The sequence below is a fragment of the Miscanthus floridulus genome, chromosome 17 (genome assembly GCF_019320115.1).
Source record: "Miscanthus floridulus cultivar M001 chromosome 17, ASM1932011v1, whole genome shotgun sequence".
In the NCBI taxonomy this organism is placed as follows: domain Eukaryota; kingdom Viridiplantae; phylum Streptophyta; class Magnoliopsida; order Poales; family Poaceae; genus Miscanthus; species Miscanthus floridulus.
In genome coordinates, this window is record NC_089596.1 from 70,340,982 (window position 1) to 70,351,490 (window position 10,509).

Consider the following 10,509-nt stretch of genomic DNA (forward strand, 5'->3'; position numbering starts at 1 on the left):
TATGTCAAAGGAAACTACATCACCTCATAATACTATCTATACAAAACAATTGGACGAATATGATTGACATGAAGATGATATGTTCTTTCTAAAAGAGAAGATGGTGTGCCATATTTTTGACTACGAGGTACTCCCTCCGTCTTGTAATATAGTGCATTCTAGAAATTTTAGGATAGATTAAAAGAGAACACAAAAGATGTATGTACCCTCACTTTATTTCATAATAAGACGCTATCATTGACACAATTAGTGGTGATTGGTTGATAAATGAAAAGTATTTAATGCAAAACTTGTTTCTGTCTTCGAGAATGCCTTATATTTGAGGACAAATTTTGAATGCTAGACTACGCTATATTATAGGACGGAGGAAGTAGACGATATGCACAACTACCAACCAAAATTTCTTAACACTTTGGCATCCAACGGTCTATGGCTACATGTGTTAAAGTTGAAGGTTGGCTGCTTGACCATATTAATAGTTATATGTAATAAACTAAACTGAAGGTTTGAATATAATTTAGAATTGCTCCATATTTTTTAAGTGACATGATTATCTTGTTTTAGCTACATATTTCCAGATATAGTGGTCACAACAAAATATTGAATGAGTATGTAATAGTGAATGATTGGCTACCAACAAAATATTGTGTCACAGCATATATTCAAACTTAAATTATCACACTATTATATTTCCCGTTGCAATCCCATTTTAAAGGATATGCATTACCATTACACATGTTTGTTTCTTATTTTCTGTAATCAGTATTACCTGTTTCCATTTCTATTTTCAAACCCCGATCGCAATTTTTTTTTCTATTTTCAAATAAAAAGATCACAATCAAACATTCCAGCACCCATTACAGTGTAATTCGATTTCATTTCCTTTGCGTTACCACTCGCTGAACCAAACACCACCGAGGCACCGAACCAATCAACCATCTCTCGCCTTACGGCGTGAACTCAGTCCAGGGCCGCCGCCTCGCTGCCTCAGCGTGGGTTTGTACAATGGCGGAGGACTACGGCGCCATCCTCCGCCACATCTCCTCCCTCAAGGATATGGTCGACAAGGTCTAGCATCCACCAATCTCCCCTCTTATGTACACTTGTGTGCTTCCGTTCTCTCTACTCGCCGGTGTAGAATGAATTGATTGAGGGGGCAGTGACGTCGCTGCGCCGCCCAACCCGGCCCGGCTGGACTCCTCCTGGATGAATCGCCTCGCGTGGGGTCTGCTGGAATCTCCACCAGCGAATAAGCGAATTACAACTGCGTTAGGGTTTGGACTCGACTCGAGCTGCAGAGAAACGGGTTGGGGGTCTTGGGGGTAATATTTGAGAGTTCAGACTAAAGTTGAGTTGAGTAAAGCTACATTGCTGGCTGCTGCCTTTTAGCTGCTGTGTGCATCTGACATCTCTGCTCTCTGGTGTTACGGGCCGTGATGCCTTTGGTGGATGTTACGTATTACTTTGCCGTTGAAAACTTGTATAAATTTTCAGGATTCTGATGCTGCTATAGCTTTCTAATCAACACCTGATTGCCTTGCCTAGGCATGTTTGGTGCACTGAACGGTTTTGGTGATATGATTGGTGTCATATCATATACTTTCATTTAGCATACAAGGGAAGCCTTGTGGGTCACATTAGTTTGCTTGTTAATCACAGGATTACTTTTTTAAATCAAAATTTTGGTTCCACCAGTAAGTTTCTAGTTATTGCTGAAGTAACATACATCTCATTGCATGGGAATGGGTAATTAAACTACAAACTGGACAGCTCAAAATTGTATGTGAATGGATGATCAAACTGTTAACTGTCCTGTGTATGGTGCATCTGATTGAGCACGTCTTGCTCATGCTTTACCTTGTATTATGTCGTCCTGAGTGATTATGTTTTCATGTATAAAACTGAATGATGTTATGCTTTAGAAGGAGAGTCATCTGGTCCTTGCCGTTTTGTGAATACAATGTAACACAGCTGGCATGGATGATGGGGCCTGTGCCTTTATGATAAATCATCCGAGTTTAACACAAGCTACAACAATATGAATGGTATGATGTAAGGGTAACTGATGTGGTTTGTGTTGTATTGTTTCTATGAAAGCAAATATATACCTTCTTGCTGTGAATTAACAGTAATGACTTGCTTGTAGAGAGCTGGATTTTCTATTTTCTTGATCCATGTTGAATACTCCCTCCGTTTCTTTTTATAAGTCTTGCATGCATTTTGGGATACAAATTTTAAAATATTTGACCAAAATTTAACTTTAGAATTTTTCTTATTGTGGAATACAACTTTAGTATCATTGGATTCATATTTGAGAGCCCTTTCGCATGGTGTTGATCTTATAGTTATGAACTAACAAGATATATTAGTGGCCTAGTTCAGTGTTTGGGAATGCACCAAGTCAAACCACACCTTATATTTTGAAACGGAGGGAATACATGCTTGGTTTTTATATTCAACTTCTTTTGACACTTACCATGCTGTAACATTCATTATATCCCCTGAATTAGGTCAATGAAGAGATTGAGCAAAACATACAAAAGACCAGGGAAATAGAATCAGAGATAGTGCAGCATTCTGAAACCGAAAAGCAATATCTCAACAAGGAGTCTGAGTTGACAAAAGAAATATCAGTTATTGAGTTTGAACTCAATGGCCTTATCCATGTGGCTGGTAATTATTCCTTTGTTTTCCATTTTCAGCATTGCACACATTTGGAAAATAATCCTCTATCTTTAATGTTTTCTCATTGTTGGTCAACTTTCCTTCATGCGCCGGTATCTATGGGCCTGTTCGGCTGGTATTAAAGCCGGCTGAAGCTGTTTTGTTGTGAGAGAAAAACACTGTAGATTCTAGCTGATAAGCCGGCTGATAAGTTCAAGCGAACAGGCCCTATGTCATTTTTTCAACAAAGATAGGTCTAAAGTTCCTAAAATGCTACTTCCTGTGTTCACCAAGATGTTTTGCACAATTGACATGGGCAACATGCGACTTCAATTATTACTTTTTATTTGAGTGAAAAAATAATGTTACTTTTCACAACAAGTATAGCGACTAACAGTTTAACATGACTAAACAAAGAGCTTTTCTTATAGCCACTGGTGAAAGGTAGAGAAGTTTTACTGCACGCCATGGTTTCAAAGGCGACAAGGCAAGCTGGGTACGCCTTATCGCCTAGGCGACAAGGTGTAACTAGACCCCCAAGGCGACCTGGGTCCACCTGGATGCCTAGGTGATGCCTTTGAAACAGAGCTGCATGCTCTCTAAACTTCCATTAATCTCAGAACAAGGGGGCTACCTTTTATCTTTTATAGACAACATATTATTATTCCTTTTTATCAAGTTCACAAATACTGTCATATTCATGTTTAGAAGGTGTATGTAGCACAGTGGCAGGGAATTTTTTGAACGCAACACAGTGGTAGCCTGGTAGGGAATACGATGTCCATCCTGAGTTCAACTCCCCTCATAAAAACAAGCCACTCGCTGTGCAATTTTCAGTGAAATGCATGGTCCATTGATGGTTGCAGCATAATACGTGGGTGCTACAGGAGCATCCTCGCTGTTAGCGGCACATCCTGAATAGCTGGGATTCGGGGCCTTTTCTCAACCACGCGGAAGAGAATCAATCTTGTTGATGCAATGACTCAGGAGAGGTGTTTCCCCAGGGTTCAAGTTTTCTATTCATGTCCATCTTTGTTCAGTAGCTAAATGGTAGTCTTCAGTGATTCAAGCCTTGAAATTCTTCTACTATTGCTGCTACTATTTGTTGACCGGTGACTAGTCTGTTACTTGCTAATATTGTAGCTCAGTGCAGAATTCATAATGTATCTTTCTAATATAAGTTATGATATTCTCTATCACCCTACAGAATTCGAACTTAAAACTCAACTTGTACATGAAGAAACAAAAACGAGAAATCTTGTTAAGTGGTAGATTGGATCAATTGGAAGAACAAGAGAGAACACAAAGTTATTTTACGGAGTTAGCCGGGCAAATTTCCTCTGTGTGTGTGTGTGTGTGGGGTGGGGGGGGGGGGGGGGGGGGGGAGTAATTTGGACTTTTTTTGGGATGCCATGTATCTTTCTGTTGCATATGCGTTGTGGTGAATGGTGAATGATCTTAATATTGGGCTCTTGCAATTATCTTTGGATTTTCTTTCAATAATCTGTTTTCAACTTTTTAAACAGCTGCTGAATCAGATTTACTTAAAGTGGCTGAGGGAAATTTGGAGTTCCAGAAAGTTGCTCAGGATAGGATTCGAAAAAGATTGTCTGATAAGATGTATGGTTTACATTCAAACTACTGCAGACCTCATAGGCTTTACTGTGCATAGAATCATCTTGAAAATTTGTGCCTTTTTTTCCCTCAAAAAACGCAGGAGAGCTGTGCATCATTATATTAAGAAAATTTGTGCCTTATTATTGGATTATGAAACATTTTCTTGTTTAGTCGAAAACCCTTTTGTAGTCTTCAGTGTGTAAGATGGACAAGTATGGTTTGAATTATTGTTGTTTGACTCTCACTACAGTGACATATTTTGAAATTTATATTTAATTGGAGTGGACTCTGTAAACTTACTCTAAAGACCGAGTGCAAATATATTTTTTTTATTCCCTCCGTCTCAAAATATAAGGCGCGATTTGACTTGGTGCGGTCTTGAAAAACATATTTTGACCTATAATTTCTCTTATAATATATAATTTATAGGAACAAAAGATTGATCATTACTTTATTAGGAAGTATTTCTAAATGCAAATCTAATTTAACTACTTTTGTAGTGTATAAACTTTCATATCATTTTGGGCTAATTGTTAGTCAAAGATAACAAGTTTGAATATTGAAATACATACAGGCCTTATATTTCATGGAGGGAGTAGTTGTGTGTATTGTCTGACTGTTGATGTTCTGTGTCGTCAGGGAAAAATTCATCAATGAATCTATGGGGTTTCAAGCCAATATGCTCAGAAGTTTGAGTGAGCATTTTGTTCTCTTACTGAATGAAAAAAGTTCACTGGAGGATGAAAGTGCGAAATTGAAAATGAAGATAGACACTATACATAGTTCATCCAAGGAATACATTGCAGAGATTCTTGAGGAAGTAAGTACAGAAAATTCAGGTTAGTGGTAAAAGTTTTTTTTAACCTGAAAAGTTAGACTTTGTTATTTACATTCCAGTCAGTGGCGGACGCAGGAATTGAAAATTGGGTGTACAGGCTACATATATACACATACAGAACCAAACCATCGTGGCATATGTAAAGCTAAATGTCCATCAATTCAAAGCAAACAGTACTAGAGCAGAGTACATTAGTACAATTAATTAATACTTGCAATATTTGTGAAGTCTCAACTAATAAAGGAACATTACAAATTTATTCGACGAGACGGCTTTTGGAATCGAGAGATGATGTCTTCATCAGCAACACGTAGAAAAGATTGCTTCTCAATGAATGTAACCAATCAATCATTCAAGTACTGATCCCCAATGCTATTTCTTAGCTTGTTCTTTAATGAAGTTCATCAAATGCTCTTTCGACACTTGCAGTCTACCAATCAATTACAAATTTGCAACAACCAATCAAAGATGAACTACTACTGTCTACTGAGGGCTAGATGTCTAGAACACCAACCTGTGGTGGCTCTCAACTTGCTGTTTGAACTGTTGCCGCTGCGTCTGCGTGTGGGCCGTGCCGCCTACTGGTGCCGGCTGTGCCCCAATGCCGGCCAAATCAAACCCCAGGCGGCGGCGCGGTGCAGGTGGGGAACGAGACTTTTTGGTCGATTGGGAAAGGTGAGTCGAAGCAGGCGGGGGCGAGCCCTGGAGGCGCCGTCACGGACGGGCAGAGGGCATCGCTCCTGGTTGGCTGGTTCCCTCCGTGTGTTTGATTCTTGGGCTAGGCTAGCAGGCCGGCCCAGCTGGATGGTGGACGGTAGGAGGCAACAAACGTGGCCTTTTTACTCTTGCTTGGATCAAATATATACAGAGTTTGGTCTATTTATATGTATAATACATGTATATGCATAGTACCTGTAATTTTTTTCTCAAAATTATTGGGTGTACATCTGTACACCCATGTCCACATACTGCGTCCGCCCATGATTCCAGTTTGTTTTACTGCTGCATTTTGTTTGTGTCCAACGTTCTGCTATATGTTAGTTGTATTTCTTTGATTTCATTCAATTGTGGTCACCAGCTTCTTACCAAGTGATCCATTTTTTGGTCATCTGATAATTTGAGTGTGCAATGTTTTGAACTTTCTGGAATTTCCATGACTTTATCTGTGCCTTTTAGTTATTATAAGATATCTAGGGTGAGATGTGATAACCATCTAAATATATTTGATCTATTGTCTAGTTATTGTGGCTCAGAATTTATTGTTTCATGGGACTCATCACTTATACTACCAACTTGTCTGAGGAGAGAACAAAAGGTTATTAAACTTGTGTCCTATTCTGTGCACAAATCTAGTGAAGTTCATATATGTTCACTAGTTCATAGACGAAATAGCTGGTTATTTGACTTTGAACTATAGTTATCTTACTTGTTCTCATAAAATTCTGATTTTTTTACCGCTAAGTCGCTAACAACTTCCCAAATCCGAATCCTTAACCTTGCAACTGAATTTCACGTTTCTGTTTTTTCCTTACCCTTGTGTCAAGGCTCACCTGATTTGTTCTCGCAAAAAGTATGGCCAAACTCATTTGACTAAGAGGGGTTTATCAGATTTTCCTTTGGGGGGCATTATAATATACCCTCTAGCCAGAATATAGATCATATGCACACTGTTGCTTGGATTCTACTTGATCATGACACGTGCCATCAAGGTTGTTGATATTATTCAACCGAACAATGAACATCATGACGTCTAACTAGTACATCTATGGTCGAAAGGTGAGGAGGTCTTAATTGGATTTTCTTCCCCTCTAGGTAGTCTGAAGGTTTGTAGCAACTCTGAAGCCCTGGCTCCATATTTCAGTCAAGATGCTGCTGAGACATTGAGGAAAGAAAGAGAGCGCTTGGCTAGAGGGGGTTTATTCTTTGGAGAGAGTGTTTCCTTTTCCTGGTCCCCCCCCCCCCCCCCCCCCCCCCCCCCCCGGGTGTGTTTCCTTGGTTTTTGCTTGTACATAAACAACTCTATTTTCCCCTACCTTAGTTGAAAGGCAGAGCTCCTGCCAAATCTTTAAAAAAAAAATCAAGATGCTGCTGGTTAGTTCGGCAGCTGTGAGGCTCCAGTAGGATTGGGCAAGCCATCTGGGTGACTGGGTGAGGACAGTGAACTTAGTAAAATGCCATGGATTTGGCAGGCCGATGATTGCGCTTTGGTCATTTGTTTGTTCAATGTAGCTGCTTGTCAGATGGCATGAAGAATGAGGACTCATAGATGCCCTCAGAAGCAGGAAGATACTGGTATGCTTTGATGGTGAAATTGGGCTCTGGGACAAGAAGCTTTAGTCATGGTCTCATGAAGCTTTGCCAACATAGTGAAAGATGGTAAAGCTGACGGGGAAGAAAATGTGGAGTGCAGAATTTATAGGTCAACCAAAGAAATTAAACTTTCCATAACGGCAAAAAAAAAGTTACATATTTTTTCAACTACAAATAAACTATATGACATGTGTACCCACAGTGCTCCAACCAAGGTTTCATATCCTTGTGTATTTGTTCTGTTAATAACTTGCCATTCAAGTCAATACATTTGACTACCATATATATTCTACCTAAAGTTTAGCCTCATGTGTTCTTGACTGCTGCAGTTCTGGAGTCTGAGCTACGGTACATGATTTCAGAATATAAGGATGTTCAAAAGGATATAAACAACCTGAAGGTTCTGTTTAGTTCCAGCAATTCATAGGACAGGTTCGCGTTACTGCAGGTATATTTAATCTGGCTTGGCAACTGGCCTTCGAGCAGAGCGCCCTAATTTTTTGTTTGATTGTGTTTTTTCCTATTGAGGTAACCTACCTGTAATGACGAAAATACATACAAGATTGCTACTGACATCAAGATGACTGGAATAAATGCTAAATTCTTCGGTAGCTTGATAGGAATGGCTTGTACAGGCTTAATTTATGGGAACTTAAACAAGAGTCTTCTATGGACAGCGAAGGCTTGAATTTCCATCATTAAACTATGTCGTGTTACTATTATGTTGTACTTTGCCTGTTGGAGTTTAATAATCTACATAAGAACCTTTGGTTTGCATAAGACTTTACCTGTTTCACTTTGTTTGCTGTGCATCTCATGATCTTGCCTGATTGTAAACCTGTGATTGGTTGAGCTTGGGTTTTCTTGCATTTCCAAGGGGCAGGCATGCATGTTTGATTTTGTTTTGAAACCTATTGTGAAAATAAGCATGTGGGCAGGCGTTGGCCAAGCACCGGGTTTCAACCAAAGCTTGGCGTCTGCTAGCAGTAGCAGCTTGATTGTACACCTGTGGTGAGTGGTGACCAAACCACCTTCATGCGTTCGGTTCAGTCAGGGTCAGACAACATTTGGCACCTGAAGCATGGAGTCCCCTCCACTCCCCTTGTTGATGAGGCCATGCAGTTTGTCTGAATCATGGCGGGTCTGGACCGGCAGAGTGCTAGCTGCGTCCCCAATTCTGAAGCGGCACGGCGGCACCATCATTGAGTGTCGGGAAGACGGCTGGCATGCCCCTATAACACAGACACACAGTCGCCCAAATGCAGCACTGTTGCGTCCTGCAAGTCCTGCATCGATCCCCCAGGTGCAGACAAGAAGGGAACAGGCGAAGGCACAGCAGCAGCAGGCGGTCCATGCACGCCGCACGCGCCTGTCCGTCAGCGTTGAGTATTGGCGACCCCTGGGCCGGAATCGAGTTTCTTCTTGTAACTTCATCAATCAGCCGCACTGCCGTTGGACGCGAGGAGAAAGTGCGCCGACTGCCGATGCGGTGACAGCGGCCATGTCCTACTGTAGCATAGAGGCTGCGGAACTAGCCGCCGCGGATGGTGCGTTCTGCAGTCCAACTTCGCCGAGAAACGTGTGAGACCTTCAGTCTCAGGTTAGGTGGGCGAGAAAATGGCGAAACCCAGCAAGTTCCACAACCTCGGTCTCAGCAAGAGTCGAAGAGAGTCATCACTCATGAGGCCATGACCCGGCCATCAGCCTCAGGCTCAGCCACGCCCACGTACTCGACCGTAGCAGTACTCCGTATATGCCAGTGATCACACGGATTTTCTAGCTCTCGAGCATGCAAGCAGCAATACTGGTGCATTACTACTCACGACAAGACTGTTTGGAAAATGCTTCTTCTGTAATGCAGATCGCCAACCAAACAAAAAGGGGGCAGCTAGCGCCGGGACGTCCAGCCGCAGGTCGTGTTCGAACATTCCTCCCAGTCCCAGCCCGCGCATACGCGGGATTCGCTCGCACAGGCGCCACTAACGCCGCTCTGTTTCTCGCGCTGCGCCCGCTCCGCTTCCCGTGCGTACGCAGGGCCAGCCCACGCCTGCTCCGTTTCGCGCACGCAGGAGTCCATGCGCCCACCGGTGGATGCGCACCACACATACATCACGGTGACACACAGCGGTGCCCCAGCGTCAGATGGGTTTCATTGCAACATATGCAACATTAGATTTACTTCTGCAACATCAAGATAAAACACTTGCAGCATACGTCCGAAACAGCTGAAACAACTAAAACATTAGTCTGAACACACTTGCAAAACACTTGAAAAGCCATGGCAAGTATATGCAACATCCAGATGAAACACTTGCAACATAATATGAAACGTCTGAAACACTTGAAAAACATACGCTTGCAACATGCATGTTATGCAACATCCAGATCTACTTCTGCAACATCCAAATGAAACACTTGAAACATATACATTTGAAACACCTAAAACATATACTTGTACCATGAAACATATGCTTGCAACATGTGTATATAGACAATACAACATACACAACATCCAAATGAAACACTTAAAAACATATGTCTGAAACACTTGAAACACGATATCACCAGCGGCCACGGCTATCTGGTGGGGAACTGCGGTAGCCAACAAGTGGCGCTCGGGGTGCAGTGGAGAAGGAGAATGGCCGCAGGCGGGCAAGCCAGAGCAGTCGCCGTGGACCACACCGCATCGCCGTGGAGAACTCGGTGGCAGGAACGGGAGCGCCACCAGGTGAGCGGAGACGGTGGTCACAGGAGCGGGAGCGCTACACGCGCACGACGCGACGGTGGGTCCAAGCGCCGTGGCACGAACCACGTGGTGGTTGAACCGGCCAGCGTGGAAGCCATCGCCGGTGACGAGCTTGGTCGGGGTGCATCGAGTGGAGCTCCGGTGCGTACGAGTGTACGACCATGGGTGGGGGCAGACCGGAGCTCACTCAACCACGCTGTGGAAGGCAGCCACAGCTCGCCGTGCCAGAAGCCAAGAAACAGCTCAGCAGCGACGAACGGCGGTGTGCATGCCTTGTCCATCAGCGACGCAGGATAAGGTAGGAGAGAAATAATAAAGTAAGCCTAAGGACGGA

General features: G+C 42.6%; 1 protein-coding gene across 10 annotated transcripts; it reads left to right on the plus strand.

The window, feature by feature from the left end:
• Positions 1-888: 888 nt before the first annotated feature.
• Positions 889-8,174, plus strand: LOC136519022 (uncharacterized). 10 transcript variants are annotated; one of them, XM_066512692.1, is made up of 6 exons: positions 889-1,068; positions 2,511-2,673; positions 4,191-4,284; positions 4,921-5,120; positions 5,388-5,455; positions 5,549-7,009. In XM_066512692.1, exons 1-6 carry the CDS (start codon positions 1,006-1,008, stop codon positions 6,026-6,028), a joined length of 1,068 nt encoding a protein of 355 aa, XP_066368789.1. In that variant the 5' UTR covers positions 889-1,005; the 3' UTR covers positions 6,029-7,009. The 10 variants fall into 10 exon arrangements, 6 of the variants coding, with proteins under 6 accessions (XP_066368789.1, XP_066368790.1, XP_066368793.1 ...); XR_010774676.1 differs by having other exon boundaries at positions 891-1,068; positions 4,921-5,101; positions 5,179-5,475; positions 5,549-5,687; XR_010774675.1 differs by having other exon boundaries at positions 891-1,068; positions 4,921-5,101; positions 5,179-5,455; positions 5,549-5,627.
• The last annotated feature ends 2,335 nt before the right edge of the window (positions 8,175-10,509 follow it).

What these genes read in the sequence shown, in the direction of transcription:
- LOC136519022 (XM_066512692.1), top strand. Translation starts at nt 1,006, where the DNA reads ATGGCGGAGGACTACGGCGCCATCCTCCGCCACATCTCCTCCCTCAAG. An exon ending in TGGCCTTATCCATGTGGCTG is followed by an intron (nt 2,674 to 4,190) that starts GTAATTATTCCT and finishes CTTTTTAAACAG; the next exon opens with CTGCTGAATCAGATTTACTT. An exon ending in AAGATTGCTTCTCAATGAAT is followed by an intron (nt 5,456 to 5,548) that starts GTAACCAATCAA and finishes CGACACTTGCAG; the next exon opens with TCTACCAATCAATTACAAAT.